This window comes from Aphanomyces invadans, assembly GCF_000520115.1.
Source record: "Aphanomyces invadans strain NJM9701 unplaced genomic scaffold supercont1.3, whole genome shotgun sequence".
NCBI classification, from domain to species: Eukaryota; Oomycota; class Saprolegniomycetes; order Saprolegniales; family Verrucalvaceae; genus Aphanomyces; species Aphanomyces invadans.
The window spans coordinates 3,053,547-3,068,938 of NW_008580148.1; the positions used below are offsets into that span (position 1 = coordinate 3,053,547).

The 15,392-nt window shown below is 56.0% G+C and overlaps 7 protein-coding genes across 10 annotated transcripts; 2 read left to right on the forward strand and 5 right to left on the reverse strand.

The window, feature by feature from the left end:
* On the reverse strand, nt 1-2,640 carry H310_02485 (TKL/DICTY5 protein kinase). Its single transcript, XM_008866016.1, has one exon. It carries the CDS (start codon nt 2,593-2,595, stop codon nt 385-387), a length of 2,211 nt encoding a protein of 736 aa, XP_008864238.1. The 5' UTR covers nt 2,596-2,640; the 3' UTR covers nt 1-384.
* A 145-nt stretch (nt 2,641-2,785) lies between these two features.
* On the forward strand, nt 2,786-4,386 carry H310_02486 (TKL protein kinase). The gene has a single exon (XM_008866017.1). It carries the CDS (start codon nt 2,821-2,823, stop codon nt 4,252-4,254), a length of 1,434 nt encoding a protein of 477 aa, XP_008864239.1. The 5' UTR covers nt 2,786-2,820; the 3' UTR covers nt 4,255-4,386.
* H310_02487 (hypothetical protein) lies at nt 3,305-5,800 on the reverse strand. The gene is made up of 4 exons (XM_008866018.1): nt 5,544-5,800; nt 5,136-5,483; nt 4,729-5,091; nt 3,305-4,655 (listed from the first exon to the last, which is right to left on the reverse strand). Exons 1-4 carry the CDS (start codon nt 5,767-5,769, stop codon nt 4,354-4,356), a joined length of 1,239 nt encoding a protein of 412 aa, XP_008864240.1. The 5' UTR covers nt 5,770-5,800; the 3' UTR covers nt 3,305-4,353.
* Nucleotides 5,801-6,451: 651 nt separating this feature from the next.
* Nucleotides 6,452-8,221, forward strand: H310_02488 (hypothetical protein). The gene has a single exon (XM_008866019.1). It carries the CDS (start codon nt 6,493-6,495, stop codon nt 8,101-8,103), a length of 1,611 nt encoding a protein of 536 aa, XP_008864241.1. The 5' UTR covers nt 6,452-6,492; the 3' UTR covers nt 8,104-8,221.
* A 198-nt stretch (nt 8,222-8,419) lies between these two features.
* On the reverse strand, nt 8,420-10,216 carry H310_02489 (hypothetical protein; the record flags this gene model as incomplete). Its single annotated transcript, XM_008866020.1, has 1 exon — nt 8,420-10,216. One exon carries the CDS (start codon nt 10,214-10,216, stop codon nt 8,420-8,422), a length of 1,797 nt encoding a protein of 598 aa, XP_008864242.1.
* A 993-nt stretch (nt 10,217-11,209) lies between these two features.
* On the reverse strand, nt 11,210-12,422 carry H310_02490 (hypothetical protein). Its single transcript, XM_008866021.1, has one exon. It carries the CDS (start codon nt 12,179-12,181, stop codon nt 11,273-11,275), a length of 909 nt encoding a protein of 302 aa, XP_008864243.1. The 5' UTR covers nt 12,182-12,422; the 3' UTR covers nt 11,210-11,272.
* Nucleotides 12,423-12,481: 59 nt separating this feature from the next.
* Nucleotides 12,482-15,121, reverse strand: H310_02491 (hypothetical protein). Of its 4 annotated transcripts, none has more exons than XM_008866023.1 (6): nt 13,865-15,121; nt 13,655-13,816; nt 13,365-13,571; nt 13,161-13,316; nt 13,055-13,115; nt 12,482-12,999 (listed from the first exon to the last, which is right to left on the reverse strand). In XM_008866023.1, exons 1-6 carry the CDS (start codon nt 15,079-15,081, stop codon nt 12,598-12,600), a joined length of 2,205 nt encoding a protein of 734 aa, XP_008864245.1. In that variant the 5' UTR covers nt 15,082-15,121; the 3' UTR covers nt 12,482-12,597. The 4 variants fall into 4 exon arrangements, with proteins under 4 accessions (XP_008864245.1, XP_008864244.1, XP_008864246.1 ...); XM_008866022.1 differs by having other exon boundaries at nt 13,365-13,613; XM_008866024.1 differs by having other exon boundaries at nt 12,482-13,115; nt 13,365-13,613.
* Nucleotides 15,122-15,392: the final 271 nt, after the last annotated feature.

The following is a 15,392-nucleotide window of genomic DNA, read 5'->3' on the forward strand; positions in this document are numbered from 1 at the left end:
TCTTGGTTGTATCCACCGAGTGCTCCGGTTGCGCTTGTTCGAATGGTCCTGCATGTCGAATCGAGGCCAGTGACACTGTGTTTGCCATGTTATTCGCGCATACTGTACCATGCCACTTCATGACCATTCACCTCGAACACGCTCCTGTATTTTGAAGCTGAGCAAGCACATTCGATCAAGCAGTCGTGGGACATGGAGCTAGTCGCAGAGGTAGCATTCGTCGGTGGAAACGTGATGTGCAAACTCCCCGATGCTCTCTTCGTTTGAATGGGTGAACCCCAGACACACAGAATTGCAACCGAGCGATGGCGAGTCTCTTTCTATGCAGGACACCAGGCAGAGACACGAGGATTTGCCATGAAGGTACAAAATGTCGACCGTCCGTCACTCTTCGTCGTCATGTTTGCTTTCATCCATCTCACGTTGTTGCATGGTCAGTATGTGCAAAATTTCCGCAGTGGACGGCCGGTCCGCAGGATTTTCAGCCATGCAGCGCAGCGCGAGAAACTTGTACCAAATGGGGCAGTCGGGGGAGAAGGTCGGCCTCAAGTTTTCGTGGAGGACTCTTCGAAGGACGTGCGACTCGAACGGGTGCTTCGTGGCGGATCCGCCAGTCGACATGAAGAGATTCGCATACGGCGTTTGGTGGGTTTCGATTTCAGACATGACGACGCCAAACGCGTACACGTCGACGGAATTGGTGTACGGCTGGAATGCCAACATCTCGGGGGCCATCCATCGATACGTCCCGACATTGGCGGTGTGCGTGCTGTCGTCGACATCGCGCACGGTCCCAAAGTCGGCCACTTTCAAACTGGATACGTCCGTGCTGAGGAGGAGATTGCGAGACTTGAGGTCGCGGTGCATGTGCTGCATGGAATGGAGGTAGAAAAGCCCTTCAGCGACGCTCTTAGTCCAGTGCAGCCTCGTTGACCATGCCACTTGGTCGCGCCGGGTCTGGCAAAGGTACGAATGCAAATCCCCGCCACCCATGAGCTCAAAGACGGCGTGGAGGTCGCTGGGACATGTCCACGTCGCCCCAATGAGTTTGACAATGTGCGGCGACTCGATCGACGACAGGAGGTTAAGTTCGCGAATGAAGCGCTGGACAGACGTGGCGGTGTACACGTGGAGTTCCTTGATCGCGACCGGCGTGGAGATTTGAAACGTGCCGCTGTAGACGACTCCCGACGCTCCAGACGCTACAAATCGCTCGCGAACGACCTGGCACGAATCCAATCGAATAAGAGCCAAGTCCCCCCAATCCATGTCTTGCGATGGAATCGACGAACGAGGCCGCGCCGATGGCAGGTGAGATCTGGTCGACCCAGCAAGGCGCGTCGTCGTGTCGTTCTTGGCGACTCGAACACGGGCCATCCATCGATACACCACGAACGTGAGGAAAGCGGCACCCACAACAGCGCCCACGGCACTCCACATAGTTTTCCCGGACGCCAGCTCCAACACGACCGGCGAGGATGTCGTCGCGCGCACGATCATGGAGCCCTTCAGCTGCATGATGGCGGTCGTAGTCGCGTTATACGTAGTCGCTGCGCCCGAGTAGTTTACGTCTGCATATACAGTGACAAAGACGGTAGGCGAGAGTGTCAAGGGGGAGCAGCCCGCAGTGCTGGCAAACACGGCCATGTCCGGAATCGTGTCGCCCGCTTGGATGTACAAGTCGACCTTGGACGAGTTGATGTTGGCAGCACACACAGCGTAGTCGGTCTGGTTGGCCTCTGTTGCTGCGGCCGATGCGTTCATGACCTTGAAAGATCGCATGAGGAAGCGAGTCGCGTCTTCAGGCATGCTGGGGTTGGACCTGTTCCAGAAGCGGCGCTCGCCTTGGAAGTTGGTCTCGTTGTACTGAATGAGCACGACGCCTGGATCTAGGGAAATGGACCGAGGCATGATATCCACGAGGTCGAACGGCCAGTCCTCCAGGGATGGCACGCCGCCTTCGGCAACCGACTCTTCCAGTGACAGTATGTCGTAATTTGCCTTGGCGTAGAAGCGCACGTATGCCGACGCGTTGTTGACGGTCGATGAAAGCGCCGTGGTGGGCTGTGGAGGAAGCGGCGATGTCGCTGGCAGCACCATGACAGACCGAATGCGATTGTTCCAAGCATACAGCGTCACTGACGTTCCATTGTAGACGCGGTAAGGGCCAAGAAAGTACCGACGTTTGTATCCGACGAGGACAGCGCCGGGTGGGATGTGCAGACTGCTCACGCTCATGTCCATTTCGCCATGGATCCATGGCAGCCTCGTGCCTACAGGCACGACGAACGGCGCGAATGACGTGTCACCAGTGTCCACAAGGATATGCGCTTGGTCAGCACGGTCGATGACGGCGAAGGACTTGACTTTGAAGCGGGGATTGGGTATGGATGGCGACGTGGAGTCCACTCGATATGGAACGCCGTCGAAGTTTGAGGCGGGGAAAGTGATGACTGCCACGTTCTTTGGCACCCGCCAAGACTTGAACGTACATGATTGCGGCCAATCTGTCGTGTCGGTGATATTGAGCATTGCTGGCAGGAGCACCGGCGAGCCCGAGAAGTTCGCCGCGGAGAAGCACTCGATGGCGGCCATGGCGTCGTCCGTCGGTGGCGACAGCAACTTTTACATCCTGTTGAGAAGCGATGCCGTCAAAATATCTTCAATCGGCATCGAAATATTTTCCCGGAGGGAAAAATTGAGGTTTTTTTCGCATTTATGTCACCAATAGTAAATTGTACACTTCATAAAAGGGAAATGCGGTTTTACACTGCTCAAAATATTCTGGTTGTGTACGCATGAACCTTGGATGCTGCTCACATGCGATGCGCGATTCCAATGGGTTGCGGCATCCGACTCCTGACATCAAGTCTTCTCGCCATGGCGATGGATCCCGTTCTTCCGAGCCGCGATCTGGCACACATGAAAGAAGTCACCGACGTACCCAGCACACCACGGCCATTGACGGCGACACCATCGACGACACTGCGCATGAACATGTCCAACTTCACAAACGTGACCAAGTTGCCGCCAGTAACGACGCCAACATCGTATCAGCCATGGCCGAAAGCGACTCCAGTGCCGACGGACGCTGAAGAAACCGAAGCTCCAACTCCAGCTACCTCTCGAGTTCCGACGGCTTTTCCAGTTCCAGACTCCTCTCCAGATCCAACGCCTGCGGTAGTCGAATTGAACTCGTCAGCTTCCAGCCACACGATTGCAGTCACGATCATCACCTTCCTGGGTGGTGCCATCGCGCTCGTGTCGGTCTTTTGCATCTGGCAGCGCTTCCTTCGTCGTGGGAAGAGGGACGATGACGGAGCCACGTCCCCACCAGCATTGTACATCCGCCATCCGTCGAATGCCCCGACAGCGGCATCCTCTGCCGCGAGCATGCACAACGACGGGATCAACTGGCACAATTTGCATCGTATTCAAGTCGCCGTCGGCGCCATTCAGCGCACAAAGCCGTTGGCTTCCGGTGCATTTGGAACGATCTGGCTAGGGACATACATGAACAAGACGGTGGCCGTCAAGACTTGCTCGAAATCGACGCGGACGGACATTCAAACCTTTCTCGATGAGCTTGACTTGATGTCGTCGCTTCAATGTCCTTTCATTGTGGCATTGTTGGCCGCAGCATGGACCAAGGCCACCGACGTCCATGCCGCGTTGGAGTACATGCCCATGGGCGACCTTCGCGACTTTTTGACTCGTTCGAAAGGGCTTTCCACACCACCGTGGGCGGAAAAGATCGCTATCGCGATCCACGTTGTGAAAGCGCTCGTGTACCTCAAGGCAAACGGAATTATTCACCGCGACTTAAAGAGCCGAAATGTACTCTTGGACGAGACCACTGGCGCAAAACTGGCTGACTTCGGCATCTCGAGGCGCGCGACCGACGCTAGCATGTCATGCGGTGTTGGCACGTATCGCTGGATCGCTCCAGAGGTGCTGGCATTCCGGCATTACACCGTCGCGGTGGATGTGTTTTCGTTTGGGGTGCTGCTGACCGAGCTCGACACCCACGAGTTGCCGTACTGGGACGTCGTGCAAGACAAACGAAGTTCGTCGAATGCGTCGATCGTGTGGAGAGTGCTCCACGAAAACCTGCGACCGACTTTCACGGCGCAGTGCCCCCAGTGGATTGTCGACCTCGCGACCGCTTGCATGCACTTCGATCCTGCCCGTCGTCCTGTGCCCGAACAGATCCTCGGTCTCCTCGAAACGCGTCAGTGCGGCGAGGCACCATGAGGTTGAGTTATCTGAATTCGTATCACGTGTGGCAGTGCGCTGGTCATGTTTTTTCGGTGTGGCAATGCGCTGGTCATGTTTTTTCGGTGGTTTCGCGCCTTACGCCCAGTAACTCTCGAGCAGCACATGCCACAGCGATTCTGCCAAATCGGTGGTCTGCTCCGCCGTCAAAAGCGGCTGGCAGCACACATACATCAGCCCCAATTGTGGCTTGACTAGCCCGAGAGCAACCATCGTATCAGCTCGAAGAAAGTAGGTAGAGGACGAACGAATCGAAGCCGCGGACGGTGCGCCGCCCATGACGAGTGTTTCCGACTTTGTTGGGTGAAGCCGTTGATGTAGCGTATGGTATACCCGGAGGACGTGAAGGCGCCACGATGGGGACTCGAGCAGCGTGCACTCTATGCGTTGTGCACGCATAAAAACCCATGCAATCCATTCATGGATGGCTCCAAAGCTAGCGACGGAGCGTACCTTCAAAGGGCGGACACACGACTTCGTGGGTGACGAACGACTGACAAAAGAAGTGGAGCAAGAGCGGCTGGAACTGTCCAGGCAACTGTGGCAGCGGCTTACATGGTTGTGCGGCTGGTGGCGGAGGGAAAGCTTTCAAAAGCAACGGCTCAAGGACACGACGGGTCTGCGTTTGGAACGTGTAGAACTGGCGTTGGCTCTGGTCGTTACTTAGCAACAATACGCTCATCCCGTTCGACAGGAACAATACGTAGCCGTATAAGAATCCGCCGCGGTTAAAAGTTGGCAAGCACAGCGGTGTCCACGATTCCGACTTCCGGAAGGACGGCATGTGCTGCAGGATGTGGAGCAGGACGTGGACATCTACAGCGGTGGGGTCAGAAGGAAGAGCACGACAGTGTGGGGACCTTCGATGGGAAGAGGGTGGTCCGGCAGTCCCTGCTTGTAAGCTACAACGCTGTCGCCGTGCGAAACCAGCCCGAACACGAGCCCTGGAACGTCCATGCCGCTCTGGATGTGTGGACGAGTCATGGAGGGGGATGTCATGCGTACACATCGAACGCCGAACCCATCCAATTGTGGCCACACTGTCGATGTCCACGCAGAGACAACTGCCATAAGGACACCGTGGGTGCCATAGAGGAGATTGCGCAGGTCGTAGCTCGGGTTGGACTCGATGAGGGAGACGCCGTTTTGTGTCAAGAACACGAGTAGGTGATGTTTGAGCAAGTGGAGCAAACGCCCGACGTTCAGACCTGACGTTCATTTGAGTACGAGATTTTGGTGGAGGAATTGCATCTGCGTGTGTGCTTCACCTCGGAGGGAAGAAGGAGTGGCGCAGAAGAAGAGCAACGGAGGAGACGGAAGGAACGTCAGCTCATGCGTCGGCGTCGTGATCTGCCTCAGCGCGTCGTCCGCGAAGCTGCTGAGGCCCTGGATCAAGCCGGCTCTAGCCACGTTGTCGCAGTTGTCGGCGTCCTTCGTGGAGAAGATGGGTTTGCCAGCGCCGCTCAGGATGTGAACTTCAGGCAGGTACGACATGGCGCGGCCGATTGAAGATCCGCAGCTGAACTGTCGACAAAAATGAATATCATTTTACCAAAATTGCGTAAATATTTTTTCCAACCGAATGTCGAGTCAAATTTTCCAACTCAAAAACAATTTATGCCAACTAAAACGCAGAAACCCACCATTTCGTCCATTCCGGATACTCTATCCGGGCATTGGACGTCGACGAAGGGAATCCAGGGGAAGCACGCATGTTGCATTAATTTCGCGATGGGAAAAATACCATCATGATTCGACAACCGCGCGTCATGTGCGATGCAATGACAGGGCTCCTTGTTGCGGCCAAGGAAGAGGGATGCTCCCTGTGACAACTGTACAATTATTACGTTGGGTTTTGAAAAAGGTACATACACACACATATAGCTATCACCTTGCAGCCTGATCACTTCTGATTGGTTCTTCTCAAGGTGATCGGAATCTGTGATTGGCTCTTCGATATTCTTTAAGTACGAAAATGTTACTTGTAGTTTGTATCTGCATTTCAATGATGCCATTTCTACAGCCATCTACATGGCAAATTTTGATCTGATTTTACCAGCTCGTTGTACTTTATTATTGTATGTTCTTGAACTTTCGCATATTTTACATAAAATCATACTATATTACATGTAACGTGACCTCGACCACAATTCAGTCGTACTTAACCAAAATAGGCCGCAGCTGGCTCAACTTCATTTCCTCTTTTGACAACCTGACATGAAGGTTGCGTTGCTTTCGACGATTGCCGCCGTGGCTGCGGCCCAGTCGACGTGTCCAGGCTTGGAATACAATGTCGACTACGAAGGCAGCGACATCACGTACACGGACCGCGCGACGGCCGCGGAATGCACGGCCGATTGCGCGAGTACGCCAGGATGCAAGCTGTTTGTGTGGTACCAAAATCAATGCTGGCTCAAGTCGTTCCAAGGCGAGAAGAAGTCGCTCCCGGACCGTATATCGTGCGTCCTATCTGCTCCAGTCACGCCAACCACCCCCATGTGTGCTGGTTTGGAGTACAACGTCGATTACGAAGGCAATAACATTGGGTCTACTCCGCGCAATTCTGCCAACGAGTGCATTGCCGATTGCGTCAACACCCCTGGATGCAATACGTTCGTGTGGTTCTGGAACACGTGCTGGTTGAAGTCGAAGGCTGCCAACAAGCAATACCTCCAAGACCGCATTGCGTGTGCATTGACGACGCCTGGTCCCCAGCCCACTTTGGTGTGTCCTGGGGTTTACTACAATGTGGACTATGAGGGCCACGATATTGCGTTTACGACCCGACAGTCTGCGGACGAATGCACGGCGGACTGCCAGAGCACACCTGGATGCAAACTGTTTGTGTGGTTTGAAGGGCAGTGCTGGTTGAAGAGCTCGAAGGGTGCCACTCGCTACCTCCCTGGCCGCAACTCGTGCGTGTTGGAGCGATCGACTCCTTCGACTGCGACGTGCCCTGGCTTGGAATATAACGTGGATTACGCTGGATACGACATTTCGTACACGGACCGCAACTCGGCGGCCGAGTGCACGGCCGACTGTCAAAAGACCCTCGGGTGCAAGGCGTTTGTGTGGTACCAGAACCAGTGCTGGCTCAAGAACCAGCTCGGCGAACGAAAAGAGCTGAGCGACCGCATCGCGTGTGTGCTGAACGACTCGAACGCTGTCACCACCACAACTTCTGCACCTGTCATGACAACCTCGACTGCTGCACCCATCACACCTGTCACGACAACCAACTTGCCGGATTTCCAAAGCGACGATGACGCCACCACGCAACAGCCCGCCGCCATCGCCACCACCACGACGCCGGCAGCACCTGCTACTACCACCACCACATCTGCTCCCCGCCCGACCGAATCCGTCAAGCCCCTCGAAACGGGTCCTCGAGGCACGGCCGCACCTGCTGGTACCCTCGAACCCTGGGATAGCCAAGGCACTCCGGAACCTACCACCGATGGCCCAGACTACGATGACTACACGGACCCTCCGGCCACCACTGCTGCACCCACCACCACCACGTTGAAGCCTTTGGAAACCGGTCCCCGTGGTACGGCTGCTCCTGCCGGCACCCTCGAACCTTGGGACAGCCAGGGCACCCCAGAACCTACCACCGACCTGCCCGACCCCGACGACTACTTGGACGACGCCGTCTCGAACCGTGCGATTGTATCCAACGCCCAAGTTGGCGATGCAGCCCATGCGAACACCCACGCCATGCTGGCTTTGGGTCTCGTTGGCATCGTTCTCGTGGCGCTGGTCGTTGTGATGAAGCGCCCCGCTGCGCCCACACCCACACTGGAACGCAAGCGCTTGTTACAAGTGTAAACGAGCGCTTTGGTCATCGACCCTCTCGAAGAAGCGTATCGCCGAGGTCGGGTAGGCAATTGCGCACCACATGCACAACGTAGAGTGCAGACACGAATAAATTTTGGTTATCTTGTGATGATATCTCGCCGCCATTCCAAGCACCGGCCCACGATGCGCAGGCACAAAGAACCTGAGCGCAGGAGTGCTTCCACCCACGCCTCCTTCTTCCGCGCCTGCTCGTGCTCGTCGACAACTGGCCCACGTGGCACCATCCAAAACAAAAACGAGTGAGAAACAGCATGCAGCATATATACATGTTCAACACATCGAGTGCTCAGACTTGGAGGAGGCGCTTGCGCTCTTCAGTCGACTTGGGCAAGTGCCGACTGCGCTTGTACAAAACAAATGCGACCAAGGCGACCATGGCGCTGGTCAGCATGACGCCGATGACCACTTCAGCGTGCGAACGTTCGTGGGGATCGATCGTCATGGCCATGAGGTGGGTTGCCTTGACAGGGGCGTTCGCTTCCTTGAGCGTGGCAGCCAAGATGAGCCAGTCAAGCGATCCGACGAACGGAACGTCCTCGTACGTGTGGATGTCGGTTCCGTTGTTGTCAATCGCGCAATGCGGCTGCTTCTTGATGATCTTTTGGACGTCGGCAAAGAGGTCGCGGCATCGCGTGTTGTTTTTGATCGCTTTGAGCTGCTTGGTTGACGGAAGCGTCGTGAGCTTGAAGATGCTCGAGTACAGACCCGTGTTGGCTAAGCACGAGTAAAAGCTCGCCTTGAGCGCGAGGCTGGCGGACGCAGCGGACAGCGCCCACTTGCTGCACTTGGTCGACACCTTCGGAACGGACTCGACGATGAGCGCCGTGACAGCCATGTCGAACGTCACGTTGTGGGCCAACAGGTTGAGCTCGGCGCAGTGCTGCGATGCCAACGCCGCCTCCTTGTCCGTGTAGAATGCGTGGCAGTTGGTGGATGCGTTGAACTTGACGATTTCGGCGAAGGTCAGCTTGGCTGCTGGGTCTTTAAACGACGCGCTCGACACACCGACGTCCACGGCGCACATGTCGGCATAACGCGACTCGAACGATGCAGAAATGGCTGCTTCCAAGTCGGATGGAGTGCACGTGCGGCTATCGTTGAACGATGGAGATTCGGGGGCAATCGCTCCCTTGACAGGAGTAGAAGCGCCGGACGAGGCCGTGCCAGGTGCTGCTGTCGTGGTGCTGTCATCGTCATCGCTTTCGATGTCGGGAGTGCCTTCGGTGGGTGCAGGCGTTCCAGCTTGCGACGGCACGGTCACGGCCGGAGTTGGTGCAGGCACCACGGTGGGCGATTCCACCACCGACGAGATCGTCGGAGCTACGGGCTCCGCTGTCGTCGTGGTAGGTGCCAGCGAACCAACTTCGACGTCGGGGAGATTCGTCGTTGGTTCAGGGGTGTTGTCTTCATTGTCAGGCTCCCCCGTCGTGGGCTCAGGGGTGCCAGACGAGGCAGGCGCGGTCGCGGCGGGCGTCGGGAGCGGCGCATCCATAGTGGCAGGACGCTCCGTGGAAGGCTCGATGGTCGTGGTAGAGGGTTCGATCGGCTCGGGTGTTTCAGTGGTCGTTTCGATTGTTGTCGTCGTGGGCTCAAGGGTGGTCGTCGTGGGCTCAGGTGTGTCGTCCTCTTCGAGATCGGGTTCGACAGTGGTGGGCTCCGGCGTACTCGCAACTGCGGGGACAGTGGCAGCAGGAGTGGGAAGCGGCACATCCACCGTGGGCTCAGGGGATGCCGTGGAGGTAGTTGGCTCTGGTGAGACCGTGGTCGGCTCGAGGGTCGTGGTGGGCTCGAGGGTCGTGGTGGGCTCGAGGGTCGTGGTGGGCTCGAGGGTCGTGGTGGGCTCGAGGGTCGTGGTCGGCTCGAGGGTCGTGGTCGGCTCGAGGGTCGTGGTGGGGGCAATGGTAGTAGGTTCGGGGGTATCGTCGTCGTCGATGTCGGGCATATCTGTGGTGGGTTCAGGAGTTCCTGCGGTTGTGGGGACGGTGGCAGCAGGAGTCGGCAACGGAGCAGTCGTTGCGTCGACATCACCACCCGCCACCGCGGTGGCCACCACGAGGGCGAGCGAGAGGAGGGTCAGCTTCATCGAGTCCAAGGCAATCGAAGAATGGCTGCGGCGAAGTCTACTTGCGGAGGCTACCGTACGTAGCCATTGGGTGCTCGGACCGCCAACCCATTCCAATTCGTTGTCCTACTACAGTAACATCGGTTGACTTCGTGACGCCCCGGTCCAAGCCACCCGAGGAAACCCCGCTGTCGAAGGGGGGCTCTGTGTGGCTGCTTTAGCCGCGCGCGACCGCCGACTCGACATCCTAACGAAACAAGGCATGGCGGCGAGATAGGCTTGCAGCAGAGATGGCAGCGCGCCAGGTGAATTCACGCCCAACGTTGGTTGGGGCGGCGAAGCGATGTGCCCTGGACACCAATAGCCAACGTAAAAACTCGCAAGGGTTGTAGTGGGATTCCACTCAAAAGGTTAAATCAAAATAGCATCTTAGCTCATGATTGGCCAAATATGCCTTAGCGCATTTTGTGATCTTTGATTGGAACAGTCGCACGCTCGAACCATGATTGGTCAAAAAGACTTCAGTGCGAGAAAAGGTATGTCCATTCATGCATGGGTGATGTACTAGTCTGCGAAAAAGTACTCTCGGGGCGCATGCGACTTGTTCCATCCAGGGCATACTTCGTTTTACGATAGTCGATGATACAGTGGGCTGTGGTGGGTCAGGGTCAGCCAGTGACAAGTCCGTCACAGACGCTTCGCAAAAATCAAACCTTTGTATCTTGTATATTTATATATTTTCATAGCACACTAAATAAACTTTCTCACTATTCCGTTGCGATTCCGGTGTCGTGAAGGTCGAAATCTGCATATTTTCGTACTTATGTTGACCAATCAGTGGCCCCCCATCTGTTGTCGCGTCGTCTAAGAATTCGATTGCACTTACGATCACTATGGCCCACGATGCATACCAAAGTGCTGGTCGTACAACACTCGTAAAGTTTTTCAAGTAAACTGTACGGTACAGTTGCTTGGAATGGGCACATTCGAGAAAACGTGCTCTGATTTTGTGATGCATATTTCACCTTTGTATTGGAATTTGTATAGTAGACATAAATATAAATGCGCGAATTTAGATTATATGGGATGTTCCGACGGCGGGCGGTGGGCTTGCTGCGCCAGGAGCCTCAGCTCTTCTTCGACTGGCATCATGACGGACCGAAGTCGGTGGTTGCTGTAGAGGACGTACACCCCAATGACAAAGCCTGTCCCTGCCAACATGGCCGCGAGTAGCACGCCCGCTGCGAGCTGCATGTGATTCCTCGGAAATTCAATAGCTACGCTCGTGTCCGTCGTTTGAGACGTCCATGGCTCCACGTACGGCGTCAGCACCTCCAACCATCCCACGGCAGTGTCCAGGGACAGATGTGCAATTGCCTGGATCGGCGTGCCTTCGTTGAACATCGCACACGTAGGCAGGGTGCCCACGACGTGTTGGAGGTCGGCAAACAAGAGTCCGCACTGGTCGGTGATTCGGAGCACAGCCAGTTGATGGAGGGTTGGGAGGTGGTCCAGGGCAACGGTGGCATTCAGGCCAGCGGCACTCAGACAATCCGAGTTGTTCGAGTTCATGATGGAGTGGAGGGTTGCCTCCCGAACTTGGGTCGTATTGCATCGCGTTTGCGTTGGCGGATACGTCGCCTTGATGTCGACATACGACAGAAAGAGTTCATAAGTCGACGTGGTGACAAGGGTGAGCTCAAAGCAAGAGTGGCTCAGAGCGGATGCCGTCGATTGGAAGTGCCCGAACAGCCACTGGCAGTTCTCCGAGTCTCGAGCCAACGCCACCTGGGACGACGTGAGGCGAAGACTCTCGGCATTGGTAGCATCAGGCAGGCCAACGTCGGCTTTGCATGGTCCAAAGTAGTCGCTTGCCTGGGTTTGAGTGAGCACATCGGACCACTGGGCCGTTGAACAATACGGCAGCGCAGGAGCGATCGCGGCTGTGGCGAAGGCAACTACGAGCAGATGGCCGAGTCGACGCATGTTGAACAATGGGTGTTATCGACTTCGCGCTGACGTGTGGCGAGATGCAAGAAAGGCGACCGTCCAACTCGGGACCATTCTGTAACTGCGTCGGAATACGATGGGGAAATCGATGCTGGTCAGCATAGCAGCTGGGGACAGCGCGTCCGCGGCACAACCGGGCGCATGGCGGCCTCTAGCAAAGCCCCACGGGAACCGGCTGTGGCGAGAGCTTGCGCCACCTACCGAGTTTTGGGCACGGAGGGGATGGGTCGCGATATCCTTGCGTGCTCTTGAAGTTGAATACAACGCATTTGATTGGTCCATATCATGATTAAAATTAGTTTTGACCAATCAAGTGTCTCCATTCATGCGACAACATGCGACCAAGGTCTGGTTGAGTTATTCTCTCGCGGGTGGTCCATGGATAAATAAGTTTACGTGGGGGGGCCCTGTGCGCTGGTTTGCATGGCGTACGCGGCTGCATGCGCCTCCAAATTCGTCAGCATGGCTTGCCGTGTCTGGTCGACTTCGCTTTGCCCAAAGGCGTCCGACGACAGGAGTTTGTCAACGTCAGGGTAGACGTCGCCGTGGTTGCGGAGGCTTTCAAACGTTCGCAGGATGTGTTGGGTAGCCAGCAGCATATACACGCCGCAGTCGTATCCATTTTCCTGCTGCGGCCCATGGAGCTTGGTTGTGTGAATGCGGTCCACCATGTTCGACGACTCGTCCATGCCGCTGTGCAGTCGGAGGAATTTCTTCAAGTTCTGGACGATCTTGGGCTTTCGATGGTAGGTACCCATCGAGTCGATCGTGACGATGACCGTTGGCGGCTTGCCCTACGCCATGACACAACAGCCTTAACACACACAAAGCAACGCAAGCGTCGCCAACCGAGTCGGTGGCTTCTGTGAAGTGCTTCGGGTACATAACGACGGCCAGACTCCAGTGCAGCCTACGGCAGCGTCAACCTCCACGGCCAACGGCGGTGTCAACGCACTGGAGGTTGATCGGAATAAAGATCAAGTCGTTGTCGAGAAGGTTGGTGAACCACGTGGCGACATTTGCGTAATTTTCCCGCAATTGAGTGTAGAAATGGGAGCTGACGATGGTGCAGAATGCGGCGGCCGATGGCATGTCGGCCATCACGAGCCATCTAGGAGCAGCCCCGTCGTCATCCACCTTTATGAAACTTCCCACGCACTTGAAGTAGTAGTCGACGAGGTTGTCGTTGAGGTACTCCATCGGTTGCAGGCGGTCGAGATCTGCTCGGGTAATCGAGATCACGTCCGTCGCGTTCGGTGGCAAGGGGTAAGTCAGTACGATCGGCGATCCTTCCACTGCCCGCTTTGTCGCTTTCCGAAGCCGTGCCACGTCCCCCGCGTCCACCGCCGGCAACAGCGACTTGTACCTGACATATTCACGTGATTCGCCAAACTCGTCGTCCGGACTCCTGCAGCGCAGCGTAAGCATCAATTGTTTGACGGCACGTACAGATCGCGCCATTGCCACAACGGATGGCCATGTTCGTCCACGAGGTGCATGAGCGCCGTGCACTGCGCCGTGTCGGTCGGCTGCACAACGATGAACCGCAACGGCGAGTACGACTGCTTGAACACCACAACCACGAATGGCGACGGCGCTTTTTTCGCCCACCTAGACACAACGCTCCAGCCGCGCGTCATGCCATCTCGAAAATCTTACAGCACTTGGTCAATGTAGTCGAAAAACACCGCGTACGTCGCCCACTGCAACGACAGCTTGGTGATGCTCATCTTGACATCTCGCCAACTCACGCCGGTCGAAGAAATGCAGCGGCAGTCCAATTCAAACACCCCAACGTTCGAAGCGGTAGGAGCCACGGTGGTGGAAGCAGTCGTCGTAGGCCGCTTGGATGGTTCCGTCAGTTGTTCTTCATCCGAATCGGACAAGTGGATCGGCGCCTCGGCTGTTCCGCCCGACCTCCGCTTCGCCCACGACGTCATGGGTTCCCTGCGCGGCACGTCCTCGTCGTCGTACAGCGACGAAGGCATCGTGTGTTGAAATGGCTTGTCTTCCAAGAAGAAGCTGTTGTCGTCCACTCGAGCCAAGCGAGATGCACTCGAGGACGCTTGCTTGGATCCGTCCGAGTCGGTCGCGTGGGGTGGCCTGACTGTACGCACAGGTCCTTCCGTCTCTGTCCGTTTGGATCGGTGATGCCTTGTCTCTACGACTTCATCGTCGTCTGCGTCATGGGCTTGGCTTAATCGTCGCCTGGAGGCGCTGGGAGCGGCCTTCGAAGGCGTTGTGGATGCAATACTAGCTCGAGAGTTCTTGTGTTTGGTTCCTGGCGGCGAGAGCACTGTGCCTTTCGGAGGCCAATACTTGCCCTTGCTGCATGCCTCCAACGTGTTCATTTGAACTCCTCGGACACCAGGCTGAGTCTCTCGGCTGAAGGTCATGAGGTTCGTGACTTTTCGGCCGTATATGGGATTGGCGGCGACCGGCGCAGCAACCGACACAGGTGGATTCGAATGCTTCTTTGCTTCTCCTGCGATCAGCGCTTTCCCTGGAATGACTCTGGTCGATGGAACCGTTGGACGCAATGACGACGTGTTGGAACCTTGCCTGACAATCGGATTCGTTACCGAGTAGAACGGGCTCGAGTCGCGCTGCGAGGAGACTCTCGACACTTCAAAGCTGGGACCGTGGTCGGTACCGGCCCACGAAGCACGAGGTTTTTTCCGCATGGGGTTTGGAATCGACGATGCCTGGGACGGCCTCCCAAACCCCGTGTCCCGTCGATACGTGGAATCACGCAGCTGCTGGTTCCTATTCGCAAGACCAAACTGTTTCTTCGGCTTCTTCGAGTCCGGTTCTGGCGCGTTCATGATCAAGTCCACCTCTGCGTCCAGTGCGGCGAATTTAGTCCGGTCGGTCATCCTTGCCGCCGCTTCCGAGGAAGCGATTGCTTGGTGCCAGATTTGAAGAACTGCACGTTCCGGACGTTCGATTGGGGAACGTTTATACAGGTCGATTTTACTCATATATAAAACGTCAACGTATCAGAGAATATATCAAAATACGATGATGTTGAAAATTCTTCAAATAAAACCCAATACGGGGATATATGTTTAAACGTGTCATCACGTTCCTTACGTGTTTTATTTTTCCTCACGTGGTGTGTCTTCGTCATTCATCTTCCTTGGATGCGAGCACGCGGTGTCAGCTAGTCGCTCGATAGGCGCATCAT

Coding starts and splice junctions, on each gene's coding strand:
- H310_02485 (XM_008866016.1), bottom strand. CDS start 2,595: ATGGCCGCCATCGAGTGCTTCTCCGCGGCGAACTTCTCGGGCTCGCCG.
- H310_02486 (XM_008866017.1), top strand. CDS start 2,821: ATGCGATGCGCGATTCCAATGGGTTGCGGCATCCGACTCCTGACATCA.
- H310_02487 (XM_008866018.1), bottom strand. CDS start 5,769: ATGTCGTACCTGCCTGAAGTTCACATCCTGAGCGGCGCTGGCAAACCC. Junction 5,484..5,543: donor CACTCCTTCTTCCCTCCGAG/GTGAAGCACACA, acceptor AATGAACGTCAG/GTCTGAACGTCGGGCGTTTG. Junction 5,092..5,135: donor CCACCCTCTTCCCATCGAAG/GTCCCCACACTG, acceptor CCACCGCTGTAG/ATGTCCACGTCCTGCTCCAC.
- H310_02488 (XM_008866019.1), top strand. CDS start 6,493: ATGAAGGTTGCGTTGCTTTCGACGATTGCCGCCGTGGCTGCGGCCCAG.
- H310_02490 (XM_008866021.1), bottom strand. CDS start 12,181: ATGCGTCGACTCGGCCATCTGCTCGTAGTTGCCTTCGCCACAGCCGCG.
- H310_02491 (XM_008866022.1), bottom strand. CDS start 15,081: ATGACCGACCGGACTAAATTCGCCGCACTGGACGCAGAGGTGGACTTG. Junction 13,116..13,160: donor TTTATTCCGATCAACCTCCA/GTGCGTTGACAC, acceptor ACGCTGCCGTAG/GCTGCACTGGAGTCTGGCCG. Junction 13,000..13,054: donor TCACAGAAGCCACCGACTCG/GTTGGCGACGCT, acceptor GTCATGGCGTAG/GGCAAGCCGCCAACGGTCAT.